At 47.4% G+C, this 19,982-nt stretch overlaps 1 protein-coding gene across 1 annotated transcript in view; it reads left to right on the top strand.

Moving 5' to 3' along the window:
- The first annotated feature begins 9,206 nt into the window (after nucleotides 1-9,206).
- The window catches only part of EIF4E3 (eukaryotic translation initiation factor 4E family member 3), a 43,057-nt gene continuing 32,281 nt past the window's right edge, over nucleotides 9,207-19,982 (top strand). Inside the window, exon 1 of the mRNA XM_075938642.2 lies at nucleotides 9,207-9,445. Within this exon, the coding sequence (XP_075794757.1) occupies nucleotides 9,279-9,445 (167 nt within the window). The 5' untranslated portion in view covers nucleotides 9,207-9,278. The remainder of the gene's footprint in view (nucleotides 9,446-19,982) is intronic.

The raw sequence follows: 19,982 nt of genomic DNA on the forward strand, positions 1-19,982 counted from the left end.
AACTTGACCTACTTTCCATCAACTTTTTTATTGTAGGTTATTGTAAACTATTATGAATGTTCATATAATTTTGATAACTAAGATCACAATCAAGGTACATTTGTCAACCCAGATATCATAATAGGTCTTTGCCAGTTGACAATACATCAATCATTCCAGGCTGCTTACTTTACCATTCTGAGTTCTAGATTTGTTTTTTTCTCTCAGCGATGTCTTCTACCGTAGTATCAAATCTGTGATCACCAGTGAACTTTCCATTAATCCAAAGACCATGTGGTGCTAGTTTTCTTCCTTGCTTCCATATGCTAACTTATACTTTAGGAAAGAAAAAAAAAACACCCTAAAAATTCACTCATATCACTTTTTCACGAGAGCAATCGTGGTAGTTGCCATAGTGATTTTATACCACAGCAATGGGCATGGAGGGAATCTGAGCAGTCACAAATGGGAGGAGAAAGGGATCCGCCAAATAATATCTGTTTTCAGACCTGGTCTACAGATGAAAGTTAAGATCAAAGTAGGGGTTTATATTTAATGCTTCCTGAGATGGGTGTCTCTTTTTGCAAATAAGAACCAGCTCTTGCATTTGTGAAACTCTCACTGAAATCAATACAAAATACAGGACTATGTAGCACTTTAAAGACTAACAAGGTGGTTTATTAGATGATGCGCTTTCCTAGGCCAGACCCACTTCCTCAGATCAAATAGTGGAAGAAAAACTATTTCTTCCACTATTTGATCTGAGGAAGTGGGTCTGGCCCATGAAAGCTCATCATCTAATAAACCATCTTGTTCGTCTTTAAAGTGCTACATAGTCCTGTATTTTGTTTTGGCTACACCAGACTAACACGGCTACATTTCTATCACTATTCTACATGAAATCAATAAGACTTGTGGAAGTTCTAAGAGTAGGCCCTAAATGTCAGTTGCCTCCCCTCTTGCCCCAATTGTCTAGGTGGTATTCAGCATTTCTTCCTAATGCTTCCAAAGAGCCTACTCCAGCTTTATGTGTCTGTAATTCCCTGCCCCCAACATGCATTTGATTGAGGCTCTACTATGGCAGAGAGGTGCAAGAACTCAAATTAGGTGAAGAAAGATGGTAATAGAGGCATACTGCTATAGTTACACAGCTAGCTGTGCCTCTGTTGCTTTTCCGATCTCTGCATGTACCACGACCTTAGGCTTTCCCAGGATGGAATTTTGCATTTCTCTCATTCTCAGCTCTTTTTTTTTCTTTCCCCCTCTCTTTATGAGAACAGAGAGCCTGCGTAGACTCTGCTGTATGTTTTGTGGACAGAACTGGCTTCCATCAGTATCCCACAATGCCTGCCCTGATGCCTCTGCTCATTGTTTTGATCTCTGCATCTCTGTGGGCACGTGCTCCCCGCCCCCTTCGAAGTGGTAGTGTCTGACAATTGAATATGCTGATCCACTTGGGAAACAAACAAATCATTGGACCGCTCCATTTCTGCTCAGCACAAGTAACACAACATCAGGCAGACTGCTGCTTCAGGGGGAGGGGGACAGTCACTGTGTTGCTTTGACATTCCTCAGCAAAGAGAGCTCACAGAGCTACTCGTGATGCCACTTCTAGCAATTGAGTAGGCTGTGGGAGAACTTGGAGGGAATTCAAAGATGCACAGCGATAGCTCTGCCTTCCCACAACACTGCACTGTAGGACATATACCCACAGTGCATTGTTCACAGTTCACTGATGGTACCCCAAGTGTGGACATGACCCAATGACAGAGGGAGCAGGTGTGAACACCCTCTGGTGTTTTTTTGTCAACTTTTGAGTGTCAGCATAAGTTTTGGTGACAAATCTTGGTAATGTAGATAAGGCCTTAGTCTCAGCTCTGGGCTACAGTAGTCTATGTATCAGCTGTACTTAATCCAGAAGGTCTAACTAGTTCAATATCTGTGATTATTTTTCCCTTTGGGAGTCTGTGACCAGTGATCAAGGCAGTTGTCTTAAAAGTGAAGTATTGTTTGTTTTAGCAGGAGGAACAAAGCATCAGAGAAAAAAGGTTTTAAAACAGTCCGCACCAATGTTCCTTCTAATCTTTTCCATCCATGTGTAGATTTTTTTTCCATCCATGTGCGGAATACATTTTTATGTGTGCCAAGGCATGTAGGAATGTGCACACCAATAGAAAAACAAAACCCAGCTATGGACACTTTGCTAATCTACTGGGCAGCATTTGGATTTCTCCTGAGCGGCCACACAAGTATACCGCTTCCAGGGAAACTGGTCAATATGTGTCTGTGCCATACCATCTCCTGATGGTGATCTAGTCACTTCTAACTTTTTCAGAATTCTTTTGTCCTTCCATGTACACAGGATTTTTCCTACCCTGATCCAAATCAGTTTTGTAGGTTGGCTGAAGATGAAGCAAAATTAAGAGAAGGGGTAATGTCTTTAAATATTGAGACGTGACTTACCTTGAGTCATTTTCTTTCCTTTCTGGTTTTTTTTCCCAGGCAGACTTTTGTTGTTAACATAATTTAGTCATACAAAACATACCCCAAGAACCAGGGCAACATACAGTATTCATAAATAATTACAGAACAGCTTCAAATCCATCATCTACTGTCAGACATTTTTTTCAGCTGTCAGTTAAGAGAGCTGAGGTTACGGCATAGTCATATATCTTTTTAATTTGATCATGGCTGGAGGGTTATTATAAAATTCTTTCCTGGCTTTGATACAGAAAGCAGAAGTTTCCAGCACCACATGAGTATTTACTTTCTAAGAAGAGATGGTGAGGCTGGCTTTTATCAGTATTAGGGATGTAAAAAGTGTAAAAAAATAAAATAAAATAAAAAAAAAGTAACCGTATGACCAATCAAAATTCCATCAGTTACATGGTTAAACGTTTTATCTGAGGATGATGGGGTAAGACAGGAATGGTGCTAGAGGGCTCCCAGCTGTCAGCCCTGTAGTCAATCGGCTCTCAGTCCTGCCGACCCCACGGGCCCCCAGCCCTGACAATCCCACTGGCTGCTGGCCCCACACTCCCTAGCAGAGTTTAACCTTTAGCGGGAACTGTTACGCATCTGCTTATCAGTTAGCCAGTTAAACTCTTACATCCCTAATCAGTATGTATCCCTTTAAAAAGAAATCCTTTTAACGATACAACAAAAAAGTAGTTAAAAAATGTTAAATGAAAATCCTGTAAAAGCTTTACATGTTTAAATGATTATTTCCCTAGATTTTTTCCTCCTTGGTCTATTCAAACCAGCTAATGCCAGGAGTGCTTGTGATGCACAGAAGGTTCATCTCAGGATTGTAGGGGGAGTTTTAATAGCTGTTCTTTGTTTGATCCAACCCAGGAAGGTGGCTTTAGTTTCTATCAGAGGCTTCATAGAAGCCCTGTGGATAAAAGATGCATTAATCTAGTGTATTGTCCAGCTGCACTCCCCATCTTCAATCAGATCCACCTCTTCTGTGGGATTTCCGTATTCATTGTATTTTCTGTCCCCCATTGGAGACTTTCTGTCACTGGCAGCCTTCATTTGCAATGGTGTAAACTATGGGTGAATTTAGATGTTACGCTTCTCAATTGGAAAAACATCTGAGGGCTTGTCTGCGTGGGGAAATAGCCATTCTTCATAAACTCCCCATTTACATACTCCTATTCTGGACACTGTTTAATCCATTTTGGAAGGGGATTAAGCTAAACCACAAAAAGGTATCAGCACAAAATAACAGTGTCCAGAAGGAAAGTTGTAGCACAATACCTGTTGGGCTTTCAGTTCACTAGCTTATTTTGTAATGGCTTCTCCACATAGACAAGCCCAGAATGTGCGTGATTAGGATTTGTCTATTTCTGAGGTCTGTTTTGTACTGTTAGGGCACATCTACACTACGCACTTACTTTGAAATAAGCTATTTTGGAATAACTCCCAGGATAGCTGTTTTGAAATAGCATGTCCACACTAGAAATGCTCATCGAAATAGCGCAAATCTCTATTGAAGCAGTGCATCCACACTGATTGGAGGCTGAATCACATGTAAATCCCCCCGGAAGCATTCTGGCCTGGGCATCAGGACAGCAGTCACTTCCTGTAGCTGCTGCCTGAGGCTAGCTGAGGCTTGTTGCTTAAAGGTGCTCCCCTCTACAGTCGTGTCTCAGGCTCTTCACCTTTGCCTACCTTCTTAAGGGACAGCAAACTCATCTTGCTGCCTGCTCTGGTTGCCCTGGCAGACCCCGCAGCACTCCAGCCATGGAGGTGAACCTGCTGCAAAACCTCGCCAGCTTAGACCTCGTGCCGCACCTCCTGGTGCAGTGACTGCAGGCTGTCCAGATGGCCCTGCAGCAACAGGATCCATAGCTCACTGCGGGGCAGCTCCTCACCTTTCTTCATGCACTGGTCATGCCGCACGGCTCCTCCTGCCTTTCCCTGCACACCATGCACCACCGCTTCTGGCAACAGGACACCAGTTCCAGCTGGTAGGACCGGACCGTCATGGAGTGATGGGCCAACCAGCAGTGGTCCCAGGACTTTCGCGTGCGGAAGGACACCTTCCTGGAGCTGTGCGCGTGGCTTGCCCCTGCCCTCCAGTGATGGGACACTCACATGAGGCCCTCCATCCCCTTCCAGAAGTGGGTCGCCATCGCATTTTTGAAACTCAACATGTTGGACAACTACCGCTCTGTGGGGAACCAGTTCAGTGTGGGGAGAAGAACCTGGGAGGGAGGAGGGAGATGGAGGAGGAGCTCAGTGATGGGGTAGGACTGGTGCTTGCCTCGGATAATCCCACTGCCTCATGTGCGGGGCTCTTGGTGGCCACAGGGTGGAGGGCTAGGGGGAGAAGCCAGAGGAGCAGGGGAAGCTGCTGGACTGCTCAACGGCGCCCACCAGGCAGTTGATGGCAGTGGTGTATACCACACATATTCATTCTCCCGGCCTCCTGCAACAGCTCCTGCCGAGTGGTGCAACGCAACTCCAGGCTGGCATCCAACCTCTGGTCCTGCTGCTCCAGAGATGGCTGCAGGGCATGTAGGCAGGCAATCTGCTCCGGCTCAAGATCTTCCCAGGGTCACCAGATGTGACGTCGTGGGGGTGCTGTCTGCTCTGTAACCCGGGGTTCCCCTGTGCTGTGATGTGGATTCCCACTGACTCACCCACATGTGTATTGGCCCAGACACCTAGTCCCAACCTAAGCAGTTAGCAAAGCTCTTCCCAGGGGAGAGACAAAGGAAGGGAGGCGGAGACGAACACCTGGCTGGGGGGCAAGGTCTGGGAACGAGGCAGTTTCTGGCTGGGAAACATGAAGAGAACAGACTAAGCTGAATGCTGAGGGTTGAGGGGGGTGATGCCGTTATTCCTGAAAATAATCAGCGTAATGGAATTGCACAAGAGGGGTTTTCTTGCGCAAGAAGGGGCAGTGTAGACAGCTCCTTCTGGCGCAAGAGCCTCTTCCACAAAAATGGCGGCTCATTAGATATGCAAATGAGGCTCGGCGATATTCCACACTTAGCCTCATTTGCATACTTCTGGCGCAAGATTGCGCCACTGTAGACATAGCCTGGGTGTGTGGGTTACACTTGTAGTCCTTCTGGGGCAGGCTGTTGGCCATCTGTCCATAAATGTCCATATTCCTGCATCTGATGTGCAGATCCTGGAGGTTTGCCTCCTCTCCCCAGACCTCAGTGAGATCCAGGATCTCTGCACCAGACCAGGACGGGGCCCTCCTCTTTTGCCCCCAGGAAGGGCCTTGGGAGCTGCCTGCAGCTGTGCTGACAGCCATGTGGGGCTCAGATGGAGCACTGATGTCTGCCATGGTAGCTGGGAAGGTAGAGCAGAGCCCTGCTATGTGGTACAGCTCTAGCAGGGCTCATGTTGTGCCACAAACGGTTTCCCCTGAGGTGGCATCTTTAAGGGCTACAGGAGAAGGGGAACTATAGAGTTCTGATGAGTGTGGACAGAGTGGCCATCACGGCAGCTGTGAGAATCTCTGGAGGCCACTTATTTTGAAATAACCACCGCTGCACTGTCTACACATACCCTGTTTCGAAATAGACATTATGGCTTGTGAAATGAGGATTACAGATTTCAAAATAAGAAGCCCGTTATTTTGAAATGATTTCACAATAACGAGCTTGCTGTGTAGATGCTCACCTTGTTATTTCGAAATAACATGAGTTATTTTGAAATAACGCTGCAGTGTAGACCTGCTCTTATTTTTAGAGAGTTCACAATAAAAACAATTTATTTTAATTTATTTGAGAAATCATTTACAGGTTGGCTAGCTCATTGCTAATGGAATATGGAATCTTTCACCTTGATAAGACCACTGGTTTCAATCTGGTCCAAACTGTTGGCATACAAAAATGAGTAATTGCAAATAATCTGCTGGATTATGTGAAATGAGCTGTGCATATGAGAAAACCACGACATCCACTGGCACTGATTGACACTTCTGATGGGAATCTCAGCAAGGCATATCATAATTCAATAGACATGGAAACAGAACTACTACAATTACAGGGCCTAGAGATGGTCCTTCTAGGTCAAGAAACTTTGGCCCCTTCGTCATCCTCTGCTCCATCTGAGTTAAACAACATATGAGTTATTCTGGCTGAATAAAGCCTCATATTGTGTTCTTTTTGCAAGATTACAATTTTTGGTGTTCACCCCCAAAAACAAAAGAAGAGTTCACAGCTGGCATATGATATCAATGGATACAGGAATCTAAACTATTCCAAATGGTCATTGATTTCTACTTCTGTTTGAAGAGTTAAATTAAATAAGGATGATGTAACTAGCTTTCCAGATCTTATCTGGCAAAAGCATTTAGCAATTTTCATCTGCACAGTATAATCATTAACTTTTTGGTACCTTGGTAATGTTCATCGTGTTTTTTGTGAGTGAGCTTACTGATGGATTTAATTTTTTAAAAGAACATGTGTTTATTGATGATCTTTTCTGATGAGGTACGTATGAAATTATTCAGGCTGTTAAATATGCTTTCAAAGAATTGTACATGATTCATAGTCTCCAATCCTGTTGTCAGTTATGCACCTGCTTAACTTTACTACCAGTAAAATTGTTTATTTTTTTTATTAGAGTAAGGTTTTAGCATGCATCCTTTCTGAAATATAAGGAACAACTTTCTGTAGACAAAGTTAAATACATTTAATAAGAAGGACAATCAAAAAAAGGAAAATAGAGAATAAAAACCATTTAATTATGTGTTATATGCTGTACCCCTTCCATCATCTATGTGGTCTACTTATGCCTTGATATTGCAGCTGCACATAAGCAGCAGTGTTTCCTCTAAACTGAGCACTTGTGCAGATGCCCAGGAGAGATTCATATGCTACCCAGGTGATTAGCAGAGTGCCCACACTCAGTAACAGCTGGCAGCAAGTGTTTCTATTGGTGGTGCACATCCACTCATGCATCAGTGCACATGACAGAATTTATTCTGCAAATGACTGGAAAAAAATTAGAGGAAACATTGACGAGCAACCCCATTTCATCCATTGGGACTAAACATGTATATGTTACCGGAGGCTGTGTCTACATTTGCATCCCTTTCCGGAAAAGGGATGCTAATGAGACACTTTGGAATTGCAAATCCGCGGGGGATTTAAATAATCCCCGCGGCATTTGCATTTACATGGCTGCCGCTTTTTTCCGGCTCGGGGTTTTTGCTGGAGAAAAGCGCCAGTGTAGACGCGATTCTCTGGAAAATAAGCCTTGAAAGTAGGAATAAGAGATCTTCCGGAAAAGGGCTTATTTTCCGGAGAATCGCGTCTACACTGGCGCTTTTCTCCGGCAAAAACCCCAAACCGGAAAAAAGCGGCAGCCATGTAAATGCAAATGCCGTGGGGGATATTTAAATCCCCCTGGGTATGTCTACACTACCACCCTAGTTTGAACTAGGGTGGTAATGTAGGCATACCGCACTTGCAAATGAAGCCCGGGATTTGAATTTCCCGGACTTCATTTGCATAAGCCGGCCGGCGCCATTTTTAAATGCCGGCTTGTTCGAACCCCGTGCCGCACGGCTACACGCGGCACGGGCTAGATAGTTCGAACTAGCAAGCCATTCCGAACTATCTGTACATCTCTGTGTCTCCCTCCTTTTTGGTAGTGATCAGTGTCCAAAGGGGTCCTTCTCTCTGTGTCCTCTTCCCTTCCCCACTGACTGTCCCCTTCCACTAGACTGTGGGTGTCTGTCCCTCTCCTTGTCCGAGTCTCCCTCCCTCCCTCCATCTGCCACCTTTGTCTATGTGTCTGTCCTCACTCCCACTGCCCTTGTCTGTGCCCCCCCTTGTCTGTGTGTCTGTCCCGCTCCCACTGCCCTTGTCTGTGCCCCCCCTTGTCTGTGTGTCTGTCCTCACTCCCACTGCCCTTGTCTGTGCCCCCCCTTGTCTGTGTGTCTGTCCCGCTCCCACTGCCCTTGTCTGTGCCCCCCCTTGTCTGTGTGTCTGTCCTCACTCCCACTGCCCTTGTCTGTGCCCCCCCTTGTCTGTGTGTCTGTTCCGCTCCCACTGCCTTGTCTGTGCCCCCCCTTGTCTGTGTGTCTGTCCCACTGCCCTTGTCTGTGTGTCTGTCCCGCTCCCACTGCCCTTGTCTGTGCCCCCCCTTGTCTGTGTGTCTGTCCCACTGCCCTTGTCTGTGTGTCTGTCCCGCTCCCACTGCCCTTGTCTGTGCCCCCCCTTGTCTGTGTGTCTGTCCTCACTCCCACTGCCCTTGTCTGTGCCCCCCCTTGTCTGTGTGTCTGTCCCACTGCCCTTGTCTGTGTGTCTGTCCCGCTCCCACTGCCCTTGCTGTGCCCCCCCTTGTCTGTGTGTCTGTCCCACTGCCCTTGTCTGTGTGTCTGTCCCGCTCCCACTGCCCTTGTCTGTGCCCCCCCTTGTCTGTGTGTCTGTCCCGCTCCCACTGCCCTTGTCTGTGCCCCCCCTTGTCTGTGTGTCTGTCCCACTGCCCTTGTCTGTGTGTCTGTCCCGCTCCCACTGCCCTTGTCTGTGCCCCCCCTTGTCTGTGTGTCTGTCCCACTGCCCTTGTCTGTGTGTCTGTCCCACTGCCCTTGTCTCTCTGTGTCCCCCTCGTCTGTGTGTCTGTCCGCCCCCCCCACACACACCCGCCGCTGTCTGTCTCTCTCCCGTTCTCTGTGTGTCTGTCCCCCTGCCCCCCTTGTCTGCCCCGCCCGTGTGTCCCGGCCCCCGGCGCCCCCTGCCGCCCGGCGCTGGGCTCGCAGGCTGGCCCGGGCGGGGAGGCCTGACAGCCTCGGCCGGTGTGTGCGGAGGAAGCGCAGGGCCATGGCGCTCAGCCCCCCCGAGAGCCGCCCGGGCCCGGCCCCGCACCCGCCGCCCGAGCGGGACGGTGGCGAGGACCCGGTGCCCATCGACCACCAGCAGCTGCGCAGCCTGGCGCCCGAGCCGGGCGGGGTCCCGCTGCACTCGCCGTGGACCTTCTGGCTGGACAAGTGAGTGCGGGGCTGCGGCCCGGGGACCCCCACAGACCCGACAGGCCCCCCCCGCATCCCCCGACAGGCCCCCCCCCGCATCCCCCCTGCGCCTCCGCCGGGCCCCCCACGGGCTCCCCGACAGGCCCCCCCCGGACCCCTCCCGCATCCCCCCTGCGCCGCCGCCGGGCCCCCCACGGGCTCCCCGACAGGCCCCCCCCGGACCCCCCGCACCCCCGCGCCCCCGCCGGGCCCCCCGCACCCCCCCGACAGGCCCCCCCCGCATCCCCCGACAGGCCCCCCCCCGCATCCCCCCTTCTCCGCCGCCGGGCTCCCCCACGGGCTCCCCGACAGGCCCCCCCCCCCCCCGGCCCCCCCCGCATCCCCCCTGCGCCGCCGCCGGGCCCCCCACGGACCTCCCCGACAGGCCCCCCCCGGACCCCCCCGCATCCCCCCTGCGCCTCCGCCGGGCCCCCCACGGGCCCCCCCCCGACAGGCCCCCCCCGGACCCCCCCCGCATCCCCCCTGCGCCTCCGCCGGGCCCCCCCACGGACCCCCCCCCCCGACAGGCCCCCCCCGGACCCCCCCGCATCCCCCCTGCGCCTCCGCCGGGCCCCCCCACGGACCCCCGACAGGCCCCCCCCGGCCCCCCCGCAGGCCCCCCGGAGCCTCCCGCCGGGCCCCCCCACGGACCCCCCGACAGGCCCCCCCCAGCCCCCCCGACACAGGCCCCCCAACAGAGCCTCCCGCCCCTCCACCGGGCCCCCCCACGGACCCCCCGACAGGTCCCCCGTATCCCCCCGGACCCCTCTGCGCCCCCGCCAGGCCCCCCCACACGGACCCCTCCGCCAGCCCCCCTGTGCCCCCCCTTGTCAGACCCCCCGCACTCCTACGGACCCCCCTGCGCCTCTGCCAGGCCCCCCACAGACCCTCCTGCCAGACCCCCCGACACCTCCCCAGATCCCCCGACACTCCATGGACACACACCCTGCCAGGTCCCCTCGCACCCCACTGTTAGGCCCCCGAAACCCCCACAGATCCCCCCTCCAGGCCCCGCACTCCTGCCAGGCCCCCCACAAACTCTCCTATCAGCCCCCTGACACCCCCACAGACCCGCAGCAGGCCCCCGACACTCCACGAACCCCCCCGCCAGCCTCTGTCCCACAGGTCCCCCTTGTCAGGCCCCCGACACCCCGCACAGACCTCCCTTCCCCCCGCCAGGCCTTCCTAACACCTCCTGAAGCCCCCATCCATCAGCCCTCCTCCCCCCGGCAAAACCTCTTCCCCGAAGCCCTCCAGACCCAGGGACCTTCTGCCAGGTGGCCCCCATGAGATCCTACCCCAACCAGGGACTGTCTGTGGAACCTCTGGGGCCCACGAACACCCCTCCCTCCCACCGTGATAGTTCCCCCATCAGACTCCGCAAGACCTGCTCCGACCTAAACTCAGCCAGACCCCAACTTCTAGGGCCCAGGGGCTCTCTGTCATGCCCCCACGAAACAACCCCTCCACCCTGGCTGAGGGACTCTCCCCTAGCCTCCATGAGACAACTCCACTTCTCCCACCCACCCCCAGCCTGGGGACCCTCTGTGAAACACCTCCCCTCCCCTCCCCCCAGCCTAGGGATCCCCATTCCAAGAAGGATCCTGCTAAACACAGGGCTCAAGGCTGTTGTCTCTCAGACCTGGTGTGGGTGACAGGTCTGGTATTGTCTGCCTTGCAGGCTCTACCAGGGCACTCCATAACCCCTCTTCCCCATCCCAAATACACAAGGCTGAGCAGGGGAGGGACCCTCTCCCAGTTTTGAAGCCCCACACGGTTCCTAACTGCCACAGCTTCCTCATCCCCTTACTCCTAACTGTCCCAGTCCAGACTCAGAGCCTGACACCACTCTGTCCCTATCTGCCCAGCTTGAATCAAAGTGTGATTCTTGCCCCTGATTTTGACTGCCTGACTGTAAAGTCAAATTCCTTCACCCCATTCCTAATTGGTTCACCCTCTCTGCCCTAACCCCATTTTAGCACACTGTTACCCAAACTTCATAATGGGAAATTGGCTTGTTGTTTTACAGAATTGGGTTGTAACCAGAGAATGAGTCCAGGAGCCATAAATAAAAAGCTTCTTCCTATTAGTCAGCTGTGGCCTGAAACTAAGACAGTTTCTTACAACATCTTGGATTTCATTAGCACCTTTCCTCCCACAGAGCTTTACAAACGAATGTTCCAACTTTATGCAGGGATCATTTCAGCTGCTGCTGAAGTGTTGCCTTGCTTATGGCAGCTGTTTAACATGTGCACAACAGCTCACAGCACAACAAATTAGAACATGAAGTGAAGGGCGACAGTAATAAAAACAAAACTTCTTTGTAATTCTGACAATAAGATCTGAAACACATTTTTAAAGGAGTAAGAGCTCACCAAGTTTCCTGAAATACTCTGTTTTGCTAATTATTGAGCATCTGCAATGCACTTAGTGCAGTACAGAAGAAGAAATTGTCCCAGTGCTATAGTGTTTACTATCTAAATTGAACACTAACAATCCAGTTCAGATGCTACAGGCAGAGTAAATATATTTATCAGTTTAAGTGTTGTTTGTTGTATGGTAAACAACCTAGACTATTTTGGTAAATAGGTATCCATTGATTACTGCTATTATTTACAAGCCTACGCTAGGATTTTTAGTATGGTGTTCCTTTAAAAATAAGCATAAAAACATTGAAAAATAGCTTTAAACTTCACCCAGGTCTCTTGTAAAACAGGTTGAATGATGATGAGTTATTTTTCTCCCTCTGACTTTCATATGTTCTACACATAGGAAAGCTTTCTGTATGTAGCTAATGTAGACATAAAATAAATGTGAAATGTCTTTATATACCTTTAGTTGCTAGCTTTAACTTTTTATAATACTATACTCATAAAATTAAGAAAACACAAATTCTGAAGTGCCTTTTCTTCCTAGTTTAATAAATAAACATTGATTCATGTAATAGTGTTGTTTCAAAACCCATATTTAGACATGATGCTTGTAAATAACAGTAGGCTAATGGCTATATTTGTAAGATCATGCTGTCATTTCACTTACAGCATGAAAACACCTGGATATTTTATTTTTTGCCCTGATCCTGAAACAGAGTCAGCACAGGCACTGTCTCCTCCCCCAACATTAGCATGCTTCTATGTGGGTGAAAGGCCCACCTACGCTGAGTTATTTGAATAACTGTGGCCTACATTTCTAATTTTTTTAAAAAACTGTATCAACACACTTGGTATAGATGATCCAGCAGAAATGAGTTTTTTTGGAGGAATTAGCTATATTTTACGTTAGTTAAGCAAAGTGAGTATCTAATGGTCACATGATATTTTACCTGTTTGACTTTTTTAAAGAGTTTTACTTAACATACTTTGTAGCTGAAGCATGGGCAGTTAGCAACACTGGAATTGGTACCTGTGATGTTTATAAATGGACATAGAGGAACAAAGCAAAACCTCTAAGAGTTTAGAAATTGAATCCTCTTACTCATTCAGTCACACAGTCTTTGAAGTATCCTCTTTAGAAAAATGTAACTTTTATTTTTAAAAAAATTGCAAGTTTGTTTGTATCCTAATATCGTCTCTGTGTCTTATTAACTATTTAATAGAAAAGTAGAGAAACCTTTGAGAACACACAAGAGGATCTTCTGATCATGCAAACACTCATTTGAGTAATCCCATTGAGTTTAAATGCATAAATATTTGCAAGATCAAGGCCTAAAATAGGGGTAGGCAAAATACATCCCTGTGGGCTTGATCTTGCTCACCAAACATTTTTCACCAGCTCACCATGACCCTCTGGCCTGGGGACAGAGGAAAAGGTCCAGTGGCCCTGTGGAGCACTTGGGCAATCTGCTTGCCTGCCATGACCCAAGCTACACCACTCCCAGAAGCACTATGGCCTGCCTTAGTGACTAGTTGCACTGCCAGCCAGTGGACACCTATGCTGGGGGCTAATTTGGCTACGAGAAATCAGGAAAGAGATCTTGGAGTTACCGTGGATAGTTCTCTGAAAACTTCCACGCAGTATGCAGCGGCGGTCAAAAAGGCAAATAGGATGTTAGGAATTATTAAGAAAGGGATAGAAAATAAGACGCAGAATATCTTACTGCCCCTGTATAAAACTATGGTACGCCCACATCTTGAATACTGTGTACAGATGTGGTCTCCTCACCTCAAAAAAGATATTTTGGCCTTGGAAAGGGTTCAGAAAAGGGCAACTATAATGATTAGGGGTTTGGAACGGGTCCCATATGAAGAGAGGTTAAAATGACTGGGTCTTTTCAGTTTAGAAAAGAGGAGACTGAAGGGTGATATGATAGAGGTATATAAAATCATGAGTGGTGTGGAGAGGGCCAATAAAGAAAAGTTATTTATTAGTTCCCATAATAGAAGAACTAGAGGACACCAAATGAAATTAATGGGTAGCAGGTTTAACACTAATAAAAGAAAGTTCTTCTTCACACAGCACATAGTCAACCTGTGGAACTCCTTGCCAGAGGAGGCTGTGAAGGCTAGGACTATAACAGAGTTTAAAGAGAAGTTAGATAAATTCATGGAGGTTAGGTCCATAAAAGGCTATTAGCCAGGGGATAATATGGTGTCCCTGGCCTCTGTTTGTCAGAGGGTGGAGATGGATGGCATGAGACAAATCGCTTGATCATTGTCTTCCGTCCACCCCCTCTGGGGCACCTGGTGCTGGCCACTATCAGCAGACAGGCTGCTGGGCTAGATGGACCTTTGGTCTGACCCAGTATGGCCATTCTTATGTTCTTATGCTGGTAAGCATCTCCCTGTTGGAACCTGCACCTGGCACCCCCTTCCATATCCCAAATCCTGCCCAAGGTCACAACCCTCTGCTTCACCCAAACTCACTCCCAGGTCCTGCCCTCCTCCTACATCTCTACCCCAGATCAGAAGCAATTCCTACACCCAAACTCCCTACTAGAACCTGTATCCCTTCTTGCACCCAAACTCCATCACAGTCCCTCCCCCCCCATTAATATAACAAAAATGTGCAACCCATGACCACTTAGCAAAATTCTTGGAGTGCCCCCCCCCCCTGCAAAAATTATTGCCCAGCCTGACCTAAAGTGTTGAATAACCATTCAGATCCTCCTGGAGTTAATTACGCTGAAGCTGATTTGTCGGTTGTATTTGTTTGCACTTGATCTACGCAGCCATTTGGAGATGTTCATGTTTATCTCTTGTGGCCAACAGCAAAGAAAGTTTAAGATCCATGGCAAATTATATATTATGAAATGTTATAAAGCCTATTCTATTTCAGAATTTTTAAAATTTACATTGATTTTTTTTTACTAACTTTTGTGTTGTCTACTTCATATAAGTATATAACAGTGTACATTTTTCCTTATTTTAAATGAATGACAATGCTGAAATTAAACACAATAGAACTGAAAGATATGTTTTTGCATTATTGAATTTTCTGACCTGAGCTCCTTCTAGCCTGTTAAGAGGAGGGATATCAATGTGTAGACGACTACACGATTAACCAATAAGCCTGGGCTTATCAATTAATCTTGTTGACTGCATGCATTCTCCTAACCCCCACTGCCTCTGTTCTAGCAGGAGCCAGTGCCCGTGAGGAGCTGGCTTAAAAGCCGGTTCCCCACAGACAGAGGTTGCTCTGGCATCCCTCTGCTTTATCGGGGCAGCAGCGCAGGGCAGCAGGTGAGAACCGGTCTGCACGGGAAGCTGGTTTTTAAACTGGCTCCCCTCACAGACCAGCGCCTGCCTGCCATCCCGTGTTGCTGGCTCTGATAGGCAGCAGTGTGGGGTGGTAGGAGGCTCTCTGGGAGTGGGAGCCCCCAGAGACTATTGAATAGTTGTGTAATCACTATAATTTCATGCGGTTACACAAGTATTCAATTACGTGCTATCTAACATCCCCAGTTAAGAGTCAAAGGTTGTGCAATATAATTCAAAAAGTATGACCTCAAAATCAAAAGTTTCAGATGGTCTCCAAACTCACCATACACAAATATTACTTCTGTGCATTTCCTAGGAAGACGGGAACAAACAATGGACTAATGTCAAGAGGGAAGGATGTCAGCAAATAGAATAGATGTTTTCGATACCATTTTAAAAATAAATATAAGCTAAAGATATAAAAACAGAAGGTAGCTTTTGATATGTAGGACCCTGATCCTGCCCTTATCGTTATGTGGGCAAACCCCTGTTCTTATGCAAACTCTCATTGAGGTGACTATGGGCGGAGGCATCCACCTATGCAGGCCTGATTGTTGCAGGATCAGTGCTTAGGACTGTACAGTCTCTGAAAAGGGTTGTAAATAATTGAAATATATCCAAACAATTACAACTCTGTCTGTAACTGTGTACATTATATTTTTCATTCACTTCTAAAATAAGGATGTTAAGGAGCAGGTATTTGTCTAATTGTGTAGTCAATGCAATTTGTATTGATTACGTGATTAGTCGATAAGGGGAGGTGCTCTGTAGAGCTGCAGCAGAGTAAGTCCAGCAGCCCCTGTTCATGATGGTTCAGGCTGGCCATGGGCAGAGGCTGCTCCAGGAGCAACCCCTGTCCATGGCAAGCCCGGGCCACCGCGAACAGGGACTGCTGCCAGAGCAGCCTCTGCCCACAGCAAGGCCAGGTTGCCACGAACATTTGCATTTCTTAGAGGCAGTACGACTTTTTCCGTATGTGTGGCAATGGTATTGTTGATTAGATATCTTGTACTGGTATCTTGCCATGTATTTGTTTTAGGAAAATGATGGAAGTGTCTTGGAGAAATTATTATTCAGCAGTCAGACAAGGAAGATCTTGTATATGATCTTCAAATGTTAATATTCAGCTGCTTCCTAAAAGATCCAGGTAGCGGCCAGCTTTTTTTAAAAAAATGATCTAACTAACAAGTGATGCAAATTTCTACTTTTAGATTATGTGCTAAGTGTTCAAAATGAGAAGGGGGCCTTTAGCACATGAAAATGAAACTGTTTTCTTCTCCTTTTGCAGGGCCCCTAGTCTGCTCCTGCTGTAGTTTACTTGACTTTGTTGTTTATTGTAATGCTGCAGCATGGACTATGTTAGTAACATCGTGTTGCCCACGGGCCTCCATTGGGTACAGATGCCTGTAGCTCCAACTCTGCAAACTAATCTCTACTAATGCACCCTTACATCTACTTGGGGCAGAGGCTCTGCACAGGTGTAGGGTTCTGGCCACCTGAATTGGCTTTCAGGATCTTGGGCCTTTCAATGAAAGGCAAATCTTGTGGTTTTTAAAATAATCTTTTGAAAAAGTGAAGACTCTCTTTAGACAGTTAGCAGTTTCCTGGTGGGCGGGATGTCTGGGTTATTGTGTTAAATGAGAATTTGACAGTCAGAATTTGGGTATTGCAGAAAAAGAAAATAAAACAGTAAGTAAGGAGCATGGGTGTCCCTAATACTAAGGTGGCTTGAGGCATTCAGAACAATTGTTTTATTCGATTTTAGAATTTAGATCTGCAGATCACCACCTTTGTATAAAAAACAAAGCTACAACTAAAGCAAAGTAAGGGTTTGGTTGTGCCAGGAAAATGGGATGTGCCTGGAATGGGATTATTTTTCATAAAACCATACAGAAGAGACAGAATCACCAGGCAGGTAGGTTGGGAGTGTACCCCCTCCCATCCAGGATTGCCCCAGCCCCAAGCCTCCCACCCATTCACATGGGGACATTGCTGGCTGTTCCCCTTTGTCAGGGAGCAAGGGGAAAGTGCAGTTTGTTGCATTCCTCACTCTGGCTAGGGAGCACAGGGGGGCAGATGAACCTGGACCTACCCTGACCAGGGAACGTTACCCCTCTCCCAGCTGTGCCTGCTGGAGCTTCAGCAGCCATAGAGAGGTGCTTCTCACCTGGCCCCAATCTACTGTGGTGAGAGAGAGCTGGGATAGTCCTCTCTCCCCCGGACAGCCTGCATCCTGAACCTCTCATCATTGGCCCCAGCCCAGAGCAATGAATTAAATGAAGCATAGACATTTTCATTTTATTTTCCAAACAAAATCCAAAAAATAATTGAGTTAAGGACCCGAGCAACGCCAACTCTTTTATTTACAAATAAAGGATTTTAAAATATAGTTTTACAAATTTCCAGCAGCCAGTTAAATCTGTGTATTATTAATGACCATTTTGAAATCTACAATTGTGAAAATTATATGTTTGAAACAATTTTGAACTTTTAATAGCTTTCGCTGCTCTCCTGCAGCATCCCTTTAATTGTCTAGGTAGCTGTCAAGGATTATGAACACATGGCTTGTAATGAAAACCATTAGTAATATAAAAAATGTTCATCTTAGCAAATGCATTCTGACTGTTTCAGTGGTTTGAAGTCATTTTTGTCTATATTCAGACTGGATTACTTGGCCAGTTGCTAGTGTTGCACACAGTTGCTCTGTATGTACATTTTGGAAGAAAATAGTTTATTTTGCTTATTTGCATCTAAATATTTAGGGTGGAATTTCTAGAAGCTCTCAGCTTTGGTCTGATTCTCTTCCTATTGAAACCAGTGGTAAAAATCCCAATGTGGGAGCCTAGTTATCTCAATGTTGAGCCTGTCTGAAAATTTGACCCTTAATTCTTGCAGATAATTTAGTGATAGACATTGATATTGATAGTGAAAACATCCAGAGTTGCTTTAGAAAATAGTAAATGGAATATAAACGTTAATGTTTCAGGCATAATAAGCAACTTCTAATTGCTGAGAATAAGAAAGAAACTTCAGGTCTTGGCAGTTATTCCAAATGTCAGATTTCTTGCACTTTTGTCCAAGCAATTGTTAGGGTATGTCTACACAGCAGCGTTATTTCAGAATAACTGGTGTTATTCCGAAACAACATACCGTATTTTCCGGCGTATAAGACAACTTTTGATGTTAAAAAACATCCCCCAAAAATCGGGGGTCGTCTTATATGCCGGGTATACAGCTTTGCGGCTTCCCCCGAAGCAAAGCCGCGGAGGGGCTCCGGTGGCGGGGCAGCCCAGGCGTGCCGGGGCTGTCCCGCTGCCGGGGCGTCCTCAGAGGCTTTGCTCCTGGTGTCCCTGTTCTGCTGGGGACCGTCTCCAGCAGACCAGGGACACCGGGAGCAAAGGCGGAGGGGCGCTGGGGTATAAGATGAAACCCTATCTTTTAACTAAAAAATTAGGGGTCGTCTTATACGCCCAGTAGCCTTATACGCCAGAAAATACGGTAGTGCACGTCTATATTCAAAACCTTATTTTTGAAATAATGTCAAGATGGAGAACTTCTTATTTTGACTCATGGTAACCCTCATTTCACGAGGAGTAAGGGAAGTCAAAGGAAGAGTGTTCTTCCTTCGACTTCCTGCTGTGTATAGCGCCAAAAGCCAAATTAAGCCATTTCAACTTAAGCTATGGAATTGTCTTAGCTGAAGTTGTGTAGCTTAATTCAACTTTAGCCCTGCTGTGTAGATGTACCATTGCTGATTAATATCCAAGACAGCATATGAGGGTAGGTGGGCCTCTGATCCAGTGTAGTGTGACAACTCCTTTATTTCTTGTGTTGCATTAATTTCCCCCCAGCTAAGATTCTGATGGTCAGGCAGTGTTCGGGTTTTATAGGAGAAAGCTTGAGGTTTTGGGACATAGGTAGTCTCCCTATGAATATTGCTTATTTTATGTATGTAATGCAGTTGTGGCTGTGTTGGTCCCAGGATATTAGAGAGACAAGGTGGATGAGGTGGGTCTTTTAATGGACCAACTTCTGTTGAGGAAAGATACAAGCTTTTGAGCCATACAGCTCGGCTACGTCTACACTGGCCCCTTTTCCGAAAGGGGCATGCTAATTTTCAACTTCAGAATAGGGAAATCCGTGGGGGATTTAAATATCCCCCGCGGGATTTAAATAAAGATGTCTGCCGCTTTTTTCCGGCTTGGGGAAAAGCCGGAAAAAAGCGTCTAGACTGGCCCGATCCTCCGGAATAAAGCCCTATTCCGGAGGATTTCTTATTCCTACTTCAAAGATCCTCCGGAATAGGGCTTTATTCCGGAGGATTGGGCCTTTCGGAAAAGGGGCCAGTGTAGAGGTAGCCCTCATGTTTAGATCTGGAAAAGGAACTCCCAGTCTCAGAGCGAAATGCAAGGTGGAACAGACTGTGTAGTAGTATTAATGGTTAGCACATATTGTGAAGAACTGTTCAAGGTAAAGTGTGTTGTTAACGCGTCTGCAGTCATAGGACAAAAAGCGGGGGGGGGGGGGGGGGGATTCGTAATAAGCCATAAATCCAATGTCTTTGTTCAGTCCATCATTTTTTGCATCTAGCAGAGTGAGGTGTAGCTTGTTCATAGGTTTCTAAAAGAAAATATCACTTATATGGCACTTATATAAAGAACTGAAGTAAGACAGTATCCAGATCAAAAATCCCATGAAACATTTTGGCTGTGTCTAGACTGGCCAGTTTTTCCGGAAAATCAGCCGCTTTTCCGGAAAAACTTGCCAGCTGTCTACACTGGCCGCCTGAATTTCTGCAAAAGCAGTGACTTCCTACTGTA

The sequence above is a fragment of the Pelodiscus sinensis genome, chromosome 11 (genome assembly GCF_052426305.1).
Source record: "Pelodiscus sinensis isolate ZL-2025 chromosome 11, ASM5242630v1, whole genome shotgun sequence".
NCBI lineage: Eukaryota > Metazoa > Chordata > Testudines > Trionychidae > Pelodiscus > Pelodiscus sinensis.